General features: G+C 37.3%; 1 protein-coding gene across 1 annotated transcript in view; it reads right to left on the bottom strand.

Moving 5' to 3' along the window:
- KIDINS220 (kinase D-interacting substrate, 220kDa) overlaps positions 1–22,634 on the bottom strand; it is a 129,154-nt gene that overhangs the window by 32,442 nt on the left and 74,078 nt on the right. The window contains exons 15-19 of the mRNA XM_012639944.1: positions 21,433–21,573; positions 20,460–20,703; positions 20,208–20,296; positions 18,588–18,732; positions 14,783–14,945 (exon numbers count right to left, since the gene is read on the bottom strand). Of these exons, the coding sequence (XP_012495398.1) occupies positions 14,783–14,945; positions 18,588–18,732; positions 20,208–20,296; positions 20,460–20,703; positions 21,433–21,573 (782 nt within the window). The remainder of the gene's footprint in view (positions 1–14,782; positions 14,946–18,587; positions 18,733–20,207; positions 20,297–20,459; positions 20,704–21,432; positions 21,574–22,634) is intronic.

Raw genomic sequence — 22,634 nt, 5'->3', positions numbered from 1 at the left:
CCCCAAGATTACTTTTTTATATGAATGGAGGAAGCACGTAAGCATGTTATTTATTTTTAGAGACAGGGTCTTGCTCTGTCGCCCCGGGCTGGAGTGCAGTGGCGCAATCACCAGCTCACTATAATCTCAAATTCCTGGACTCAAGCAATCCTCCTGCCTCAGCCTCCCAGAGTGCTGGGATTACAAGCGCAACCATCTTGCCAGCCACAGGCAAGTCATTTAAAGGACAAAAAATGTTCAATATTCAAACTCGGCAGAATGTCATCATACACGCAAGTTGTCTATCTGCGGGTAGGCCTCAGCTAGGCTTCGACTGGGTAGCACAAGAACCTGGCGTTGGCAGCAAAGGCCCCGCTCCACCCACCAACACCTCAAGCAACACAGCCCCTCTGCTCCAAGTGACAGCCACTCTCTGAGTGGTTTTTAAGTCAGCGCTGCTGGCACAAGCTTAGTTACGTCTCAGCTGCTCTTGCTTCTTGTTTTGTGCACGAATAAAAAATAGGGTCAGAAACTGAAAAATTAATTAGGACTAGAAATAATAGGAGGAAAAATTTTATGACCACAAAAATCCTATTCTTTATAGTTTAAAATAAAGCCCTTCATTATTTTGACATAAAAGCATTCACACTCAAAAAGAAACAAGGCTTAGTGAATTTACAGTGATGATTCAATTTGCCAGTGTGTTCAATTGACTAGGAAACTTAGTGTAGCCAATGTCTGGAGGGAAAACAATCTTCTGTTGAAGCTATTATATAAATTTAATACATATTTACAAGCTAGATGCTTTTCATTAAATGTAATTTTGATAAAAGCGGTAATTCTAGGGATACAGGGCCTGCATAAAATGCAACTTGGCTGTATTTTGAGACAAATGAGCACGGTATTTACTTCAGTGCTTTCCTTTAAATCCAGACTTGATGATCTCAGATAACTTAGAAGGTTGTATAGTCTTTGACTGTAAAGCAATGAGATTAATTTTTTAAAAGACATAAAATGTATTTAAGAGGCTGTGTCACTTGTTAACTGTAGGTGATTTGGGACAAGGCATTTAACCTCTCTAGACTGCAGTTCCCTCATTGCAAAGGGGCTGAGGTTGATTTCCAGGTGTGGCCCTATACCTGCTTCCAGTGCCTCCCCGTGCAAGCAGATGCTCTTTTCTCTCACAGAGATGAAGGAAAGCCTTGGCCTACACAGATCAGAGATGTCCCTTCCATGTCTGAGCTCCCTTGGTTTTTGGTGTAAAAATGAGACACCTGAAGCATAATTCCACTTGGCTTTAAGGTTGAAATTTTAGTAACCACCAGGATGAGAAAGGATCGACAAGCAGGGAGGGACCGGACGCAGTGGCTCACACCTATAATCTTAGCACTCTGGGAGGCTGAGGGGGAAGGATGGCTTGAGCCCAGGAATTTGAGGCTGCAATGAGCTAAGATGACGCCACTGCACTATAGCCCAGGTAACAGAGCAAGACCTGTCTCAAAACAAACAAACAAAAAACAAGCAGGGAGGGTAAAATACAAAAGTGCAGAGTTATCCACTCAGGTTCAACTACAACACTGATGAGGCATTGACTTCATTCATGCCTATTATGTCAAATGTTCCCAGTAAGGTACATTTAGGGGCCCAGTATCCCTTTTGTTATATTATGTCAACTCCAACAAGAAAATACAAATTTAAAAGCTATGAAAAATAGGGAAATAAAATAGGAGCTCAGATTTGTTTAATACCTACAGTGGGCCATTCTCTGAGCCAGATGCTTTACCTAGTTTATTTAATTTCCATCTCTCAACACCCCATGAGGTATTATTTTAATTTTTAAAATGAGGAAACTGAGGCTCAGAGAGGTAAGCGATTGGCCCACGGACGTAAGCAGCAGAGCAGGCACCAGCCAGCGCCTGCTTCCGAAGCCCATGCCCTGCTCACTGTGCCAGTGCAGACATGGCTCAAAATCCTCCAGTTAATGATTTACACGTTTTTAACTCCTCAAAAACATAATAAAAAGAATGTAGTTACATGTTTACACATTGAAGAACAACAACATATAAGCCTGTACTAATATGTCATCCTAGGTTTTTGTTTACTTTCAGTTTTTTGCAGACTTTCAAATAAAGCTTCTCCTCCATCTTCATGCATATATTTAAATTCCTTCATCATTTTTTAAAAATCCAGGCCAGCACTTTTCTGTTTCCAAAATTACACAAGCCATTATCCTACTACAGCCTACGTGCCTAAGCAAAGAGCATAAAAATCAGTTAGAAAATTGCACGACATGACCTAGGTGACAGGACCTAGTCAGAGAAACAACATCCAACACTTCAAATAATTTTAAGAAATGTAAGCAACTGTAAGATACAATTTGTGATTCACCTATGAAACAATATTCCCAATTAATCTTCTTTTAAGTTTCTGGATCAGATTAATTGAAAACATATTGCCATTGCAAAGAGAGTTTAAAAATTGGTAACTTTTGAAACTACTTATGATTTAGGATTTTCTCAATGTTATATTCCCAAAATTAACTATAGAAACAAGTAAATGTTTAAACTGATGTAAGATTGCAACAGTCAACTCCAACTCTTCAATTTTTTTTTTTTTAATTTTTGAGACAGGGTCTCACTCTGTTGTCCAGGCTAGAGTGCAGTGGTGCCATCATAGCTCACTGCAACCTCAAACTCCTGGGCTCAAGCGATCTACCCACCTCAGCCTTCAAAGCAGCTGGGACTATAGGCACACACTACCATGCCTAGCTAATTTTTCTGTTTTTTGTAGAGATGGGGTCTCGCTATGTTGCTCAGGCAGGTCTCAAACTCCTGGCCTTAAGTGATCCTCCCACCCCGGTCTCTCGAAGTGCTAGGATTACAGGCATAAGCCATCACACCCAGCCCACAACTCTTTAATTTTAATATTCTTCAGAGTAGCCCATTTTTCTCACTAACTGAATTTATTAGGAAATGTTACAATTTGAATCAATTAATTTATACTAATTCTGATTTATTTATTGGGATTCTGTATAAGATATCATTTGGAAAAAGGTTTCCACTGAGAGTAAAACTCTGAAAAACAGTGTATTACAGCATGATATCTACCCAGCTATGACCATGCAAGTAATCAGATAATAGCAATTCAGATGGCAAAACAGTAACCTCGGCTAGGGTAATGAGAGAAGACTTCAGTAAACAGGTAAAATGGGCAAAACAATTCACAATTGACTCAAATGTGAAAATGAAAATGGTTATCTATCATTAAAAATCAAAGCCTGTTTGTTGGCATTAAGAGTTTATACTAGCCAGGCGCGGTGGCTCACGCCTGTAATGCTAGCACTCTGGGAGGCCGAGGCAGTTGGATTGTTTGAGCTCAAGAGTTCAAGACCAGTCTGAGCAAGAGTGAGACCCTGTCTCTACTAAAAATAGAAAGAAATTAGCTGGACAACTAAAAAATATATAAAAAAATTAGCTAGGCATGGTGGCACATGCCTGTAGTCCCAGCTACTTGGGAGGCTGAGGCAGGAGGATCGCTTAAGCCCAGGAGTTTGAGGTTGTTATGAGCTAGGCTGACGCCACAGCACTCTAGCCTGAGCAACAGAGTTTTAGACTCTGTCTCAAAAAAAAAAAGAGTTTATACTATGGGCTGGGTGTGTGGCTCATGCCTATAATCCCAGTGCTGTGGGAGGCTGAGGTGGAAGGATAGCTCGAGGCCAGGGGTTACCAGCCTGGGCAACATAGCAAGACTCTGCCTCCACAAAAAATTTTAAAAAATTAGATGGGCATGGTGGCAAGTTCCTGTAGTTCCAGCTCCTTGGGAGGCAGGAGGATCACTTGAGCCCAGGAGTTCCAACCTGGGTGACAGAGTGAGACCTTGTCTCTTAAAAAAAAAAAGTTTATGTTATGATATTTAAAAGTGTTCAGATAACAGTACATGACATCAAATTTCATAGCTGTTTTAGGCAACACTAATAATATCATGAGTTGCTACCAAGTGATAAGAATTGTCTCTGTGATTGTTGCCTTTAAGAAATCTAAAAGTGTATCACATTAATCATATATAGAACCAAATGTTCTGTAATAAAATTCTGAATAATAAGAATAGAGAATGGAGGCTCTGAATTCAAAATAAATCTCTGAATTGTTTTAGATTAAAGCAAAACCTTTATTACATACACTATCTTAAAAGATTTAATGTCTAATAAGTATAGAACCCAAGTTCTACAATGTTTAAGATTTAACATTTTTAAATCTAAATACAAATTTGTAAGCAGATCAATTTTTAAAACTCTTTTTTTCATATCCACCCTTTTCCCAAAAGTTAATTTAAAAGAACTTTAGGAGAAAAAGGTAGCAATAAACTTTAAAACTCTGCCATATGATTAGATAACCACTCATTTCCTTACGGTCATGATTCTCAGTGCTGACAAATGTCCTGCGAAGCCATTTAAAAAAAAAAAAAAAAGAAGAAATCCAACCTTTCATTAAACTCTATTTTTCACTTGTTTTTCTGTTACGGAAAGGGGAAGGCAAAATGCATGACATCTTATTTCTGGCCAAACGTGCTAATAATGTTTCTGGTGAAATACTCCCATCTTGTGGACTCCTTGAAAAATGCTAACAGAAGCTGCTTTTGCAGCATAGTTTGACATCAGCACCTCAAGTTACCTTAGCGTTGTAATTAGCTAGCATTTTTGTTGGACGTTACTTTTGTTTACTCTTATATTTTAAAAAGTCTTAAAAATATTTTGATTTGAAATTCTGAAATCATAAACCTTTACTGAAAAAATTAACTTCCAGAAAAAAGTTAGCTACCTCATCTCTAAAGGCATATTTAATTTTTTTGGTAAATCTGAATCCTTCAATAATCAGATTTGTTTTAAAAGTATAAATATACAAAATACTCTTATTGTATTATAATATAAACTGTAAACCTGCAAAGGTAATGATGCTTTTTTACATATTAAATGTATATTTTTTTACATATTAAAACATGTATTTTAGAGAAACATGTAGTCCCAGGTACTCAGGGAGGCTGAGGTGGGAGGATGGCTTGAGCCCAGGAGTGTCAGACTGCAGTGAGCTATGATCATGCCACCGCACTCCATCCTGGGTGACAAAGCAAGACCCTGTTTCTATTGAAAAAAAAAAAAGAAAGAAAAGGAAAAGAAAAAAAAAAACTACCTAGAAAAAAATTATAACCACTCAGTGGACATAAAAATGGTACAAATGCTTAAACAAACAGATGCACAACCTGTGAAAATGCTAAATATCACAATTGATTTTTTTTAAGCTTTCCATACAAAACCTACTATAGTTACTAAACACAATCAGAAGTGAATAAAGCATTTATTTGAAGTTTTATATAAGTTGGTAAGAACTTTGCATTGTTTAATAGAAAAGATAAATCCAATGCTCTAAAAAAATTTCTACCTACTGTAACATTCCCAGTGAAACACAATTATTCTAAATATTTATGGGTATATCAATGAAAAGTTGAATAAAATATATCTAGAAATTTAAAAAATTAGTTTAGTTCTGTATTTCTAATCCCTCAGACCCACGGCCTCGATCACAGATACAGAGGACACGCTCCCGGCTTCCAGAAATGGGCCTGGGGAAGCTCTACAGTTAAAGCTGTGAGATCTTAGGTGGCTCCTGTTCTCTACCTCCTAGGGTTATAAGGAGAGGCTGAATATCCCTTATCTGAAATGCCTGGGACCAGAAGTGTTTCAGATTTTGGAGTTTTTCAGATTTGGGAATATTTACAGTACTGGCCTGGCATACCTAATCCAAAGATCAGAAATCTACAATGCTCTCTAATGAGCGTTTCCTTTGAGCGGCATGTCAGTATTCCAAAAGTTTCAGATTTGGGCGCATTTCGGATTTCAGACTTTCAGATTAGGGATACTCAAAATGTATTAAATGTGACAATCTAGGTAAAGTGCTTAATCCAATGTGTGGCATGTACTGAGGGTCAGGTAATATATTATCTAGTACTTTTATGAGACTGCCCTAGCACATAATAGACTCGATAAATGTTTAACAAATGTAACACAATCAAAATGTTTACCATGACAAAAATGGAGTCGTCTAAGTCACACAGCCATTCAAAACAATGCTTACTGGCAACAGTCGGTAAGAAGAGACTGAAGTGGGAGGGACCAGTCTAGATGCTGCCAAATAAGAAGCAACTCTACCAGACCAGGACATTCGTAAATGTAAGAAACTGAGAAATGCAGTTGAATGCAAAGTGTCGGGTAATGCCTTCAAAAACACTGCTGTGATTTTAGCATCACCTGACAAAAGGCAGAAACCACCGAGTGGTAGGTGAAATACGAAGTCACCATTCAGTCAGTCAATGTGTACTGAGGCCTTACTGTATGTGTCTGGCCCAGGGAAATACTAGCATAATAATAAAAGAAACATTTTACCCACATTTAGAACCAAAGAAAGAAGAGGTCTAGATGGACAGGATTCTTTTCAAGATAAAGTGAGGCTTCTCATCTACCTTCTTTCCCCAATACATGCTTTCCTCAAGCCAAATGTCATTCTCTGATTTCTTTATTCTTTCAGACATACCCACTGCCGCCTAAATACTAAGCACTTGTCTGGAAGCAAGGAATTCAGCAATGTTGAAGGCTGTTGGTTATAGCTCATGGAGTTTACAGTCTCATTCAGAAGAAAATATTAAGAAAACAGCAATGCAAATACTTATAAGAGGGTACTTACGGCATGTGCTATGAAAGAACATACCAGTAAATACAGGACTCACCTAGTAAAGTCTTGAAGAACGGGAGGTGCCTGCTTACGAAAGTCTCCTGAGGCAGCAGCATTTAAGATGGACCAGCAGGATGAGGCAGGAGAGAGGGAGGAGGGTGAGGGAAGAGCACGGGGAACAGTGGAAAGTAAGAGAGAGAAGGGGCTGGAGCAACAGGCTGAGGACACCGGGAGCTGCATATGGATTTTGACCCATTATTTCCCTTTATTCTTAGAGACCAGTTTGATATGCAAAGACCATCATTTCTACTTTATATTCTCCATAACTTAAATTCAACATTATCCTAAAAGCAACTCGGATGCTCTCCTGTCTATGACACCTTCCTATACCCAGCAGTCCTCAATGACACACGAATCGCTCTTCATCCACTCACAACCAGGGCTTCAAACACAAGGGGGGCAGATCATGCAGTTGGCAAGCACAGGGAAAGAAGGCAATTTAAGAAATGATCCAAAAAGTAGGCTCTAAATCCATCTTTTTATATGAAAATAAAGAATAAAATGACCCTAAAAAACAAGAAACTATTGTGACAGGAAAGACACGCAGGGAAAGCTGTCCTATAAATTCTTGCATATGTTTAGAAAAACTAATTCACTTTCTTTCAGTACCCTGCAACAAGACTGTAGATGACGTTTTTTTATTTCCTGGCTCTCTTGTAGGTGCCGCTATGGGCCATTTTCTACCACTTGTTTCATATTCTTTTATTTTTCAGAGACAGGGTCCTGCTAGGTTGCCAGGCTGGATGGAGTGCAGTGGCTATTGACAGGTGTGACCATGGCACACTACAGCCTCAAACTCCTGGCCTCAAGCAATCCTCCTGCCTCAGCGTCCTGAGTAGTCGGACTATCAATAGGTACCCCAACGTCCGGCTCTATCCCTCATTTCATCTTTACTGTGGGATAGCCAACTACGTTCTGCATTTTTCATGTACCCTTATTTCTCTACCCAGGTCCATTCCCATCCCCTTCCCAGCACGAGATTCTCAAAATATGCTCCCTTAGATCAACAGAGTTCCCTATCTGAGGCCAAACTGCACTGAAACAACCAAGTAATAGGCACTAGAGTGTCAGGCGAATGGCTACAATTTTTCAAGACCCTGCAGTGGACCCCTATCCTACCCAGGGTAAAGACCAAGGCCTTACAATGGTTCTCCAAAAGGGGTTGCATGAACCCACTCTGCCCACACCTCCCACTCACTCCCCTCCCTGCAGCCCCTCGCACCACACCAGCACCTGCGATGTCGTTATTCCTCCAGTGCTGACTGCAGGTGCTCTCTGGTCTTAGGACCTTTGTCCAAACTGTTTCTTCTGCCTGAAAATCTGAGAGATCTGCTTGGCTAATTCTCTCACCTCCTTCAAGCCTTTGGTCAACTCCTCCCTTCCCAACGAAGACTATCCTGACCCCCTGACTTAACATGGAACCTGCACTACTCTTTATCTCCCTAATTCTCTTCTACCTTTTCTTCTTTCCATAGCACTTGTTGCCTTTTAACATGTTAATTATGTATTTTATATATATTGTTTATTACCCATCACTCTCTGCTGGAGTGCAAGGCCCTCAGGGGAGGGATCTTTGCCAGTTTTGTTCATGGATGTACCCCAGCTCCTAGAACAGTGCCTGGTCCATAACTGCTACACAATAATTATTTTTTGGATAATCAGTGAATTTTAACCTTTCTTCCATTAATTTCTCTCACACCTTTGGATAGTACTAAAAGTCTGATAGCAACAACAACAGAAATAAGTAGCGAAATAGATAAACTCAAAAAAAATCAAACATGTCTAGTTTAACATACTTCATTTTTTTCCTCAAAACAACAGAAGTAGGCATGATTTGCAGGTGCATCAAAATAAACTTAAAAAATTCTGCCCTTTGCATTTATTTTTATTTATCTTTAGGAATTTGCATTTTCAAATTAATTTCCACAAAGATAGTGAATAAAAATAATGCAAAACCAGAAATGCACATTCAAAGGTCAATATTACATCTGATTACAGGTATCTTTGTCCACGGTTTTACAGGCTCACTTTTCACACTAAACTTGGAAAATATACTAATGTTATTTATTTCCATCCAGATAAAATGTGATTTCTATTATAGATTATATAATCTTTACTTCAGTACAAGCCTGCTTAGTTTCCACTTCTATATGGAGAATTATCCTGTGATTTTAAAAAGAACGAGATCAGGCTATCTCTTTAAAAAGATAAAGATATTGATAAGATATTCAACCCCTGCATTCAGGGCAAGTGTGTTTTAAGAATAAAGATGGAAACAATAATTATATACAAGATAGCAACTGAATACATTTTGAATGATGACAACACCAATACCTACAGAGAAGTCATATAATATTAAGAACAAAGAGTTTCATTAAAATTCTCTAAGCAATATATAAAAAAACATCAAAAACAGCATGCCTGAAACAGTATTTGGAATAAATATTTCTAGTATCTCAAAACCTAAATTAAGAGAAGAATTATTAGTACAAAGGCTGCACCTTGCACTACAAAGGAAACAAGACAACTTCTTCACAAATCTAAACTAACTAACATCCAATGTTTCATGCTATTCACATTCATAGCTAAGCCCGTGTGCAAAAGAAACAAGCCTGTGCATAATCCAGGCCAAAAGATGGGCAGGGACGGTGTGGTGCTGCACGGGGAGCTACTATCAGCCAGCAAGTGAAGGAGAAAGAAGGTGGTTAGTAGAAGGATGAGATGATCGGAAGAGATAAAATTAAGCTTACGGAAACTTTGGGTGAATATCAGGAAGAAATATCGTAAGATACGTTTTATCGTGAAAAATGTCTTAAGTAATGTATGAAAATACCATTACTTCAATAATTTAAAGGTATCAGGTAGGTCTATAAAGGCCATAAATTAGATGTCCATAGTGTCTGTTCAGCAAATAGCTATTTCAATGAAATGGAAAAAGGCTACCATTCCGAAGTTCCCTCAGGACCTATTCAATTGTTTTTAAAAAATCAAAATAGCATACCAAAATAAAGTGTGTTGCTATCCTTATAACAAAATTATTCTGACCATATTATCTCAAGATTGCTTGAGTATTAAAACAGAAATTTAAAACGTTATCTTCATGAAAACTACTTAAGTTGATCTTTTAAAAATCTCTATCATTGCTTAAAATACCAGAAATAAAGTTTTATACTGAAGTACTGTATTTCAATGGTTGTCTAAAAATCTGTAATAAAAAGTAGACAGAAAATCTTTCCCTACAGTTTTTATTTTATTCTCTTTCTTCTTACTAAATGTATGTTAACAAAAAAACCCCTCAAATGATCTAGACAAAAGCTTTTAGCTCAACACATAATTGCAAGAAAATTACAATAATTGTACCAATTAAAATAATCTTGAATGAACAGTATGTCATCTTAATGTTCCAATGGTTTATAGAGGGATCTACTTAATTAGCTGAAATTGCTTTCCAGTGTTAGTATCAAATGTCATTTGTTAAAAGTTGAACAATTTAGAAAATAATTTAACAAAGCAATTTTACCAAACACCAAGAACCAACATTTTCTTTTTCAACTGAATAAAGCAAGCAGATGTGTCATCAAATTGCTATAAAAATAAATGAGGCTTTTTACGGATTAAAAAAATAAATTTTACTACTAGCGCTAAAAATACTATTTTCTGATTGTTTTTACCAAATCAGATTTCTTAATAAAATAAATGAATATCAATTATATACTGCTGCTTTTTGTCGGCTGTAAATAAAACTTTTTATTATTCAAATGACAAGCAATAGTATCAAAGAACTCGACCATGGTTAACTAGAAACAGAGTCATCTAAATTATTCTCACATATGCCAATATCTGGTTTTTCAATATGTTGATCAAATTGTCTTCCTATAGTTTTTCGTTCCAAATCACTTAATTATATTTAATTATTTTTAGTCAATTCCTTATGAATTCTCAAAGACTACTTACTATATATGATCTTTTTCTCCTCCTTAGACTATCTGCAAAATATTTTTTGTAATTGTAGGCATATAAGACATACGTGCTTATTTCACTTAAAAAAGAAAAAGAAAAAAAAAATCTCAGACTTACCCTCAATCCCACCCACTCATGAACAGCGAGCCCACCAAGGGCTGAAGTCTAAACTAATGGGTTGCTTTAACAGCAAACAAAGTTCATGTCGCCTCTTTATACCTCCAGTATATAATATTGTATATTTACTTGAACAAAATAAAATATCCCCCTATAAAAATTCACTCCAAGTTATTTTTATTATATGATGAAAGATATTCCCCAAAATATTTCTTTCATAAATGCTCTATTTCATAAGCAGTGTGTAATAATTACTATTATCTTTAAACTGTTACATATTCCTTTTTGTTTATAAGATGTTTTAATTAAAAATATAAATTTTTGAGAATTTCCTATGAGACTGAAAATGCTGCAAATTAGAATGAAAGTTTTACAAGGTTAAGCAATTTTCTATCAGCAACAACAGTAGTTTTAGACTAAGAAGTTTTCTACCATCTAGAAAACAATGATTTAGCCTGGTATTGATAAAACTTAACTGGCTCATTGTTGGAGACATCGTATTTTTGTTTTCCTCTAGTTGCTTCAAATATGTTTACATTTTACCTTCACTCAGATCATAAATTCTGCAACACTCAAGTATTTAGTGGCAAATGATATGCTATATGTAATTTACACTCATATGGTTTAGAAAAACACGTGAGCATTTGTGCGTGTGTGTGTGGGTATGGGTAGATGGAGACAGGTGTATAAAATACCTGAGAGAGAGAATGAGCGCACAGGAGGCAAAGTGAGTACAAATGACAAAGCAAACGAAAATTAAAATGTTAACTACAGGTGAATCTGGATACAGGGTATATGGGTGTTCTTCATACTATTCTTACTCTTGTACCTTTTTTGTAAGTTTGAAAGTATTTTCAAATAGAAAACAATTTTTTAAGTAAAAATATATAAGCTCCTCAAGGGCATATGATGCTTTTGTATTAGTCCCTTCGTTCACCCCACCTCCCCAGCCAGCCCCTGCAACACACAAAAGCATGAACAACAACTATATAAGCTTTGGCTCCTAATAAAAACTCACACTAAATACATGTTAATGAAGAATATGAACTAGTGTAGCCAAAAAAAAAACCAAGGGAAACAATTAGACTTCTAACACCTACTCATCTTGGTTTCCTTAAGAAAAGAAGAGCCAAGGTATCAAGGAAGACATGTTTTATCCAAATAATGACATCCCCAGCATCTAGCAGCAGGTGCTGCAAACAGTAGATGCTTAATAAATTTCTGCTGGCTGGAACTGAAATACGGATATTTTTGGAGGGCTTTTAAAACTTTCTGTTTATTTTCACATCTCTCCTGCTTCCATCTCCTGTGTCTGGGGACACAGACTCTCTTTCACTCTTCCTACCCCCTTCACAGGACACGTAAGGCCACACAGTCCTTAGAGTGCGGGATACCAATCAATGTCCCTATGATCCTGAGACCCAGGATACTTCTGCACGTCACATTCAACTAAAGGAAGGTAAGGAGGCTCGCCTGAGTCCTATTCCGTACCAAAACCAAAGACTGACATGAATTATTCACTGTTTAAAAAAAATGAAAGAAAAAGAAGGAAAACTGGAAAAGGTGATAATAGTCTATTTTAAATAGGGAAAACTGATGTTTTTATGAAGGCAAAGAAAAGTTGCAGAAAACTAATAGAGCAATGTCTGCTACATAGATTAGTTATTAAAGTTAACAAGAAATAATTGAAATATCCTAAATATTAAATATGCTATTATAACTTGTAATGTTCTAGAAAGAAATGGAGAACACAAAAATGTCAAAACTTCAGACCCTTAATTTCATGATAAAATTTCAGTTTCTTCAGTGTGCCTGGCAGTGCTATAGCTTAAAGAAGTTTCAATACTACAACGATGTCATGAGGGGCAGGTGAGCACACTTCAGAGCATGGACTCTGGAGCCACAGTGGCTTGTTTCAAATGTCAACTCTACCACTGACTGGCTATGAGACTTTCAGCAAGTGACTTACCTTCTGTGGGCTTCAGTTTTCTCATGTGCAAAATGAATATAATAACAGGGCCTACCTCAGAATTTTAAGACTCAACGAAGTTAAAATGTAAAGTGCTTAGAACAGTGACAGGCTCAAAAGTAGTATGTGGAGTCTGAGATACCTGGATTGAAATATTAGCTTTGTTACTTAAGAGCTGTTACTTTGGCAAGTTACTTAAATTTTCTGAACTTCAATGTTCCTTCTTAATGGTATGGAACCATTCTAACTACCTCTCTGAACTTTACAAAGATTCAAGAATACATAAGATACCTAGCAGAGGCCAGGCACGGTGGCTCACGCCTCTAATGCTAGCACTCTGGGAGGCCGAGGCGGGTGGATCGCTCAAGGTCCAGAGTTCAAGACCACCCTGAGCAAGAGCAAGACCCCGTCTCTACTAAAAAATAGAAAGAAATGATCTGGACAACTAAATATTTATATATAAATAAAAGCCCAGGCAACAGAGCAAGACTCTGTCTCAAAAAAAAAAAAAAAAAAGATACCTATTAGAGTACCTGGCGTTTAGGAAGAGAGGTTAGGGATGCTAAGCAACCTGTCCTCCTTAAATAGGGATCGCTGCGAGACAAATAGTTTTCTTGTTCCCAAGTTTTCACATTTCTTGAAACCCAGAAATATATTCCTAGAGTAATATATTACTGTTGGAACAATACCAATTCAGACACAATCTAAGAATGTAAAGCAGTCTCAAATGACTTCCACTATTTCTTAAGCCATCGCTCTATTTTACCTGAAATTTTTTCTAAACTCAAATCCAGTTCATTGTTCCTAAATGAAGGCTTATCCTTTTTCTGGGCATATTTTTGTTTATACACAAATAATAACAACAACAATCTCAAGGATAAATGAGAGTGTCAAAGGACTATGTTTATGTTAAATAGGGCTTCATGTATAAATATACCATGTGAAAAATAAATCCCATTATTTTGGTATGAATTATGACTAAGCAGTTAAAACTTTTTAAAAGTTAAGTTTTAACTGTTTCATTATTACTGTGCTCATCTAGCAAGCACTCATAATTACCCAGCACCTGTGTTATAATAGATGCAGATGTTTATTCAGGAAATAAAACTTAGTATTTTACTACACAACCAAGAGAAAAACCAATCATGTATCTCACAATAAGATGACTTCTAAAACATCGAAGACCAGATGCAATTCACCACCACTTTTCCACAGGCCTGTGGTACTTACATATCACTGTATCTACTGGAACACCTACTTGATACAGCACACAGGGTTTAAACTACTAATTTAGCACAAACAGCAAAACCTAGAGGAGCTCAAATCTGAAAACTAATACTACAACAACCCTCTACAGTTCTAAAACCAGTTATTTACTTACACAACATTAAGTAAAATATGCACATAAAAAACAGGGATTAGAAAATTATGAAAACTAATGCTGACAATACTCTAAGAAAAATTATTTGAAATCTTAAAAGTTTTAATATATAAATGATATACTAAATCCTTTGTTATATTTAATATTTCATTGACATTTTTAAAACAGTGGTTTCAATTATACCCCATTTTATAAAATTATTTGTATAGTTCCCTTGTATTATCTTTTTTTCTAAGAGATAGTTTATTTGGAATAACAATTGAAACCTTTGAAGTGTTACAAAACAATTGAAGTGTTTTATAAAACAAAGGAATTATAACTTTGTGAATTTGACAAGAAACTGGTAACTTATACAACTTTATATACCTGAAAAACAAAGAATATGTCCAAATAAAGTTGTAAATTTTATATGATGGGATGTATACCTGTGTTAAAAGAACTCCAATATTATAACGGAATTACTAAGAATGATCAGTTAAATCCAAAGTGCATATTTTATACATATTTTATATTTAGTTTGCTTGATATGCATTAACTTTTTTTTTTTAACTCAACATAAGATCAAGTTAAATACAAAGAGGTCAAACAAAGTACCTTTCATAGATGGTTTTTAATGTCATTAGATCTGGAACACCTTCAGTCTCTTCCAAATATAATATGAGCCATGAAGTCCGGTACGGCCACTGCTCGGTAAGGTTGATCCAGCTAGCAAGCCTATCCCAGTTGAAACTAATCTGATTGGCTCTCAGTAACCGCCCTTTTAAAGAATACGAGAACATTTTAAAATTAAAAGATGTGTAATATTATGTTAACCAAAATATTTAGTATGTTCACAAACAATTTAATACGAAAATTTTTTAATTTGCCATTTAATTTATACTACAAATTCAATCTAGTACTTATATGGCTTCTAGAATCCACAGAGCTGTATTGTAAGGCCTTTTAGGGCTTAAAAACAATTCTGTTTAATTCTAAAGTAAATTTTTAAATTTGGATTTGCCACTAGTGAAATACACCTCTTTGGCCACAATGGAGGCAGGCATATATGTAATCTGGCCGCCATCCACAATCATACAGTAGAACATCAATTCACCCATGATGGGCCCTGATCCTCTAAAGCTGTGGTCCCTAACTTCTGGGCTGCAGAGTTCTGCCACATCCCCTGTCGCCCTATACCTCTCCAACCCCTCTCGTGGAAAAATTATCTTCCTTGAATCTTAAGAAGGGGGGGAGTGGGGGCACAGTAGGAGTTAAGTGGCAGGCGGGAGTCAGGGAAGCTTCATGGCCTGAGCTCCACCTCCCTCCCCAATCCCCTAGCCCGCACCCCAGTCCATGGAAAATTTGTCTTCCATAAAACCGGTCTCTGATGCCAAAAAGGTACCACTGGTTTAAGGTTCATTGGTAGGCTCTTAGCAGACTGTACTTTAGAGCTACGGTCCCCAACCTTTTTGGCACCAAAAAGGTGCCACTGGTTTTAAGGTCCATTGATAGGCTCTTAGCAGACTGTACTTTAGAGCTATGGTCCCCAACCTTTTTGGCACCAAAAAGGTGCCACTGGTTTTAAGGTCCATTGATAGGCTCTTAGCAGACTGTACTTTAGAGCTGCGGTCCCCAACCTTTTTGGCACCAAGGACCGGTTTCATGGAAGACAATTTTTCCACAGACCAGTGGTGGGGGATGGTTTGGGGATGATTCAAGCGTATTACATTTATTGTGCAAACCTTTCTGCCAATCATAATCTATATTTGTAGCCGCTCCCCAGCACTAGCATCACCACCTCAGCTCCACCTCACATCATGGGGCATTAGATTCTCATTAGGAGCACACAACCTAGATGCCTCGGATGCAGTTTATGGTCAGGTTCGTGCCCCTATGAGAATCTAATGCTGCCCTGATCTGACAGGAGGCAGAGCTTATGCGGTGATGTGAGCGATGGGGAGCGGCTGTAAATACAGATGAAGCTTCACAGGCTGGCCCACTGCTCACCTCCTGCTGTGCAGCCTGGTTCTTAACAGTCCCTGGCCGGGGGGTTGGAGACTGCAGCCTTAAACACAGCCAAACATGCTAGTCCTCTCTGGTTTTATTATGGGTGAATGAGCAATCCCATATGCGTTCATCTTTATGTACTAAGAGTAGCCTATGTAAGTAACCTACCAACTGAGTTATAGTATTTCTCGAAAATGATTTACATATTCTAAAACAACCCTGCCTACTGCTGGGGTGTTCTACCACTGGGCATGCTTACATGTAGGCAGCTACGATCCTCAAACTTTCAGTGCAGATGCTTTGTTTCACTGCACCATCGGTTTCACCCTGATTTGGCAGGGATTCTGAACTGCTGGAACTGTTGCTTTTTAATTTTAAAAAACTGTCAGTTTTACTTCATCATTATCAATTTAGTTTGTATCTAGACTAAGACATCTATTTGTTTTGATTGAAATGTGAATTATTCCTTTCCCTACTACTAATAGATATAGATGTACAATCCCCACTCCAATTCTTCCCATATCCCCAGACTCTCTTCCCTCAGCAAATCTGCTCACACATGGAAACTACATTTTCATCACTGGATTCTTTTCCCTGGAAGGTGGGATCCTGTCTACTAGATCAGTGACAGGGTCTTCACATTCCACCCAAGTTAGCTACTGTCACAAGCATTTGAAGGCTACAGAAACTCACAAGAGTCACAATCAATGATCCACTAGTGCCAGGGATAAAACACTCAACAAAATAGATATGGTTCCAGGCTTCATGAAGCTCATGCTCAGTGGAGCAGACAAATAAATAAAACAAAAAAGTATGAAATGGATTAATAAAAAATTGTGATGAGGAGGGAGGAGTTCTACTCTCAGTAGAGTGTAAACAAGTTAACACAGAACTAATGTTTAAAAAACCAGGCAACGAAAAGCAAAGTATTACAACAGGCTTAAACACTGCCAATCTACTTCCTCTAGAACTTACTTATAAACTGAAAAAGCTGATGAAAAAACCTTTTAGAACTGAATTGGAGACCTAGGGTACAATAATATATGCACAAGGTTTCTGTGTTACAAAACCTAATGGCCAGGCCAGTCCTCGAGGGTCTTATTTGACCCCATTAGCAGCATCTGACAATGTGCTGGTCACTCTTCTGCCTTGAAAGACTTCCATGCTTTGACTTCCAAAATGCCACACTTAAGTGGAAGCCATTGGTGACCTTGAAAAAGCAATTTTGCTATGGGACTGAGAGCAAGAGAGTATTCAAAGAGCTGAGAGGGAATAGAGGGAGAAGAGGGACACAGGGACACAGAGTTCTCTGCAGGAGCTTTGCTGAGAAGTGGGCAGTGGCTAGAGGCAGTGGTAGCAAGAGTCAAAAGGTCTTCTAGCGAAGGGAGAGACAATCTGTTCGTGCGTTGATGGGAGTAATTTTCGAGTGACAGGGAGTGCTAGCTCCTTCCCACAGTCTTGTTTCATGGCACACATCATTACACAACACAGCATCTTTCTGTCTTCCCAATTAGGGCAGGGACTTTACCTAGTTCACTGCCTATCTCCACAATGCCCAGACCGGTACCTGGCACAAGGCAGACACCCGCCACACATTTGTTAAATGAGTACGTATACGCTGATAACATGCTAAACCATCTCCATCGCTGAAACATAGCAAGTAAGTATAGTGAGGCTTGAGACCTCATTTAAAAGGATATAATTACCAAAATTATTGTAAATACATTAGATACAACCTCACATGGAATATAATTCATAGCATGAACCCTAACATTAATATAAAACACAATTCTAGTGTATTCAGAGTTAACACTAGTAAATATTACAAAGTGTTATATTGCAAATATAACACTAGTAAATATTGCAAATCAATGCCATATGGAGACATATATTTTACAAGCTAAATTACATATATTTACAAGTGCTAAATCACTGCCCCAAAGCTAATTAGCAAATAAGAATTAACAAGGTGAAGATCAGAATTCCATGCAAGGAATTCAGTCATAGGGCAATAATCCTCAATATTACTGTCAATATTTTTAAAGTATATGAAAATTAAAACAGAATAATAGCATATAAAATCTGAATTTCAACATTTTAAATTATAAGTTAATTATACTCAGTTATATATAAATTGGCATAAAATTATCTTTATATAAAGAGAAAAATTACACTTAAGATGAGGTAAAAGATTTTTAAAAGCATCAAGTTTTAAAATAATAGTGTACAACTGATGGTTGATTTTCATTGTTAAAATTAATACTGACTTCATTAGATACACTTAACACAAATAAAGCTGGTATTCAGAGACGGAAACATACAACCACAATAGATCCCTTTGTCTTTGAAATTAAATTGCTTTGTTAATGTTAAAGCTTATTATCTACCATAGGCAATAAGAAACAAAAGTCACCTGTCACAGAAACAATATTAAGTAATCTTCTCATGGTCTGAGGACTGATGTCACTGAACCAGTCCTCAGTAACCAGCAGTTTCGTAAGATCAAAGGACATCTGCCGAGTGATCGTCCGCTGCATCTGCCTTCTGCGGTAAGTATCCTGAAACAGCGTGTCACCAATGAGAACGAACCTGCACTTCAAGTCTGAGAACTGAAGTCTTTCTGAGAAGTTAATAGATACTTACGACAATAACAAAAAATTCAAAATTTTAGTCAAAGAGAAATATTTATAGAGCAGTGATTATTATCCCTGAGGCTGAACTTTTATAGAGCAGTTATAAAGTGATACTAGCAGCAACTATATCAAAACCTATGATTTAGCTTCAGATGCATTTTGATTTATAGTTGTATAGTTAGAGAAAGCTCAATGCCTTTAAGATTATAAGCAAAATTGTGTAAAGAGAATTATATTCAAACTCTATGGGGGCTCAGTATTTATAGAAACCCTGAAGTAATACAGCAAATAAGCCCCTGTCTGGTTTTAAGGATTCAGTATTTTGATTTTTAGGTTATTTTTAAGTGTGTGATATTCACGTCAAAGGAACAGCTGCTCTAACTATCCTCACATCTCCATAAGAATTAAAGGCACTCCAGGGGTGAGGTGGGCTAAGGAATTCCGTCTTCCAAGAGGATGAACAGGCACACTGAAGGTGTGTCCTCGTCTAAGGTCATGATGCAACCAAGGGGTGCCCAAGAGTCCAGACTGCCAGGAGAGAAGTTCGAAATGATAAATCACTTTTCTGAATTTAGTGCCATTAATTGTCATTCATCACAATAACTTTGCACCTATACCTGTAAAGGGCAGAAGCATAAAATCAAAATGTTCATGAAGGCTTTTTTTTAGAGTAAAATGTCCAAATTTAATGGTAGCCAATCAGAAAAAATGCTAATGGCAGCCCAACTTAGCTGCCCCTAACTGGAACTATTACCACAACTCTCCTGCAAGTGGACGTCTTCCTGTCATTTGTATATAGACACACACAGGAACATGGCCATACAGACAAGATGGGAGAGGACAGGGACAGTGCTGGAGGAGAAACCCAAGGTAGCTGGGAAGGGTACAAAAATCTCTGTGTGGCTACAGACAAAAGAGTACACATCCCACAAACATTAGGGACAAACATTAGGGAAGGAGGAAGGCCAACAGGAAGACAAAGCCAGGAGTTTTCTCACACTACAAACCTTTCTCCCCCACATCTGTGGCAGCAACAGTAATAATCTCAACCTGACTAGGAATGAACACAGCGGTTCCCAATCCTGGATGAAAGCATCTGGCAAGCTTTAAAAATCTCACTCTCAAGAGATTTCCATTCAATTGGCCTGGGGTCTGGATCAGCACTTAGGCTGAGAATAGGCTGAGAGAGGACAGGGACCCCTATGTGATGTACAGTCATTAGGGCTCTAGGTACACACAGTCCCTGAAACACCTTAAGCTGAAAGGAAATTCAGTGATAACACTTTTTTGAAGAGCTTAATGCAATATTTACAAAAGATTATTTAAGTGGCATCACCTTAATTTTATTTGCATTCAAATAAATAGCAATAACATGTAGCTCAAAACGAATGGCATCTTACCCGTCTATTGAGGGCTGTCTTACTACCAAGTTTTGTCATCTCCCCAAGGCTGTTTTGTGAAACTCTTCTGTCAGCATCTTCTTGTATCCCTTAAAGAATTTATCGACAGCATTGCTTACTGTAAAATTCTGTTGTATATTATATTAAAGAGACGTGAACTATCAACAATATTTTTCAAGGTAAAAGGAGAGTCACCATGAAAAACTAAAAAACTATTTCAAACTCAAAGTACTTTAGGAGCTTGATCTTTACCTGCAGTATCCGAGCATGGAATGTCCCCATTTGTTGTTGAAGTCACAAGAAATTTTCTTGCATTGCTTAGTCCACGACTATTAAGGAAAACAGGCAAATGAACTATATTGCGCATATAGTCATGTCCGTTTATATTTGAATCACGAAGCACACTATTGAGGTTCTGGTTAATTGCCTTTATGATAATATGTGGATCACTTGCAAAAATGGCAATGAATGGGCCTTTCGAAAATAGAACTCGGACCTGTGGTAGAAGAAATGTATACTTGTAACATAAATTTTGAATTATCCAAAACAAGACAACTCTTCAAAATATGTGCCGTCTTTTGGTGACTATGTTTTTTTAAAATAGTATTTCTTTTTCATCAGAATCTATACTGCATGAAAGCAAATTTTATTGACAGCTCAATCTGGGCTTGCCACCATCTGACAGTGATTAAACCTGAAAAGAAAACAGTTACTACTGTCCTGCTCTGAGATGATTACAGCCTGCGTAAGAGGTAAGGTCAACACACATGGGAAACACACAGAAGGTACTGGGCTCACTGGTCTCTGTCCACAGTTAAGCCTCTGTTGCCAATAACATAACCTTACAGAGAGCAGCCGACATGCCCTACTTTAACAAAAAACTCTACAAATTCTGTGGGTTCCCTAAATTACCTCAGATTCTAATCATAACTATCTGCAAAGAAAAGCTGGAGCCATGCTATGGACTTAAGAGATGCTCTATTCATTTTTTTCTGACACTGCCATTAAGCTAAAATTATTTAAATCTCTTTGTGATGAAACATTTATTTTTGCTAAGTTTCTGTGTAAAGAATGGCTGTTTTTACAAAAGAAAAATCACAAGAGTAACAAGTACTAATCAGATAAAACCACAGTTTCCATTCCATTTGAGATATTTCACGAAGTCACACATCCTCTCGGCTGCCACAGCGTAACAATGACAAGTTTCGAGACGGTTCAAACGTACAGTGTCCAGCATCTGAAGGACTTTGTCCTGCTCACAGGCATCTAATCCATCAATGATAACCACCAGCCTGGTCTGATTCTGAGTGAAGCTGTCAATGGTTTTTGCCATTCTGGCCATCAATTCCACTTCCCACTTAAGAACCTGCACAAAGTACAGAAAGCACTTAAGATAGGAGAAGGTTAAACATTTCTTATCATAGCACAATTCACAATTGCAAAGATATGGAATCAACCCTAAGCGCCCATCAACAGATGAGAGGAGAAAAAAAAATACACACACACACACACACACACACACACACACACAGCATGGAGTGCTACTCAGCCATAAAAAGGAATGAAATAATGTCTTTTGCAGCAACTTCTATGGAACTGAAGACCATTATCCTAAGTGAAGTATTTCAGGAGTGGAAAAACAAATACCACATGTTCTCAGGAACAAAAGAAATTCAGTCCTTGCTACCAGTTGTAGTTCTACTTGAAACTGTAGTGAGCACATCAGAATTTACAAAGTAACTACACATAAATTATTGCACTTCACCCTCAGAATGACACTATAGGGTACACACTGTTATGTCCATTGTCCATTGTCATATCATGTCCGTTTTAAAAAGTACAAACTGGGTTGAGTGACTTACTTGCCAAAACCACATATTCTGAATGTCAAAAGCCTCAGATTTGAATGCAAGTCCAAATGATGAAGACCACACATTGGCTCCCTATGGTATCTGACCTTGATCAAAGGAATGGACTACAGAATTCTATAAAGTTCCTTCTAGTTTGAAAAGTATGGTCCTATTTTATACATTTTGGTGGTTCAATCCACTGTTTTTAAAAACAGATCTGCTTACTTCACTTGGCTCTAGAAGAACTTATTACAATTGTCACATGTGGAATAATCTGCTAACTCCTTTGACTAACTTATAACAGTCTATTTTATAAAAATATGCTATTGTTATAATTTTTCTCACTCTAAATATGTATTTTCACAGATAAATCTGGAATAAAATTAAAAATAAACACAAGGACTTCTGTTTTCTGGTTCCACATACATGTAAGTATCTTGCAAGTGGCCACTCCCGATTATGTATATACCATGTACATACCCTGTTACCTATGCTTATACATGTAAGTGAAATTAATGACAGCAATGATACAAGGAATGGGAGAGAGGAATTAGGATTATTTTGTTATTATAAAATA

Source organism: Propithecus coquereli, unplaced genomic scaffold, assembly GCF_000956105.1.
Source record: "Propithecus coquereli isolate 6110/MARCELLA unplaced genomic scaffold, Pcoq_1.0 Scaffold145, whole genome shotgun sequence".
Taxonomy (NCBI): Eukaryota; Metazoa; Chordata; class Mammalia; order Primates; family Indriidae; genus Propithecus; species Propithecus coquereli.
This window is presented reverse-complemented; position numbering and strand designations above follow the sequence as displayed.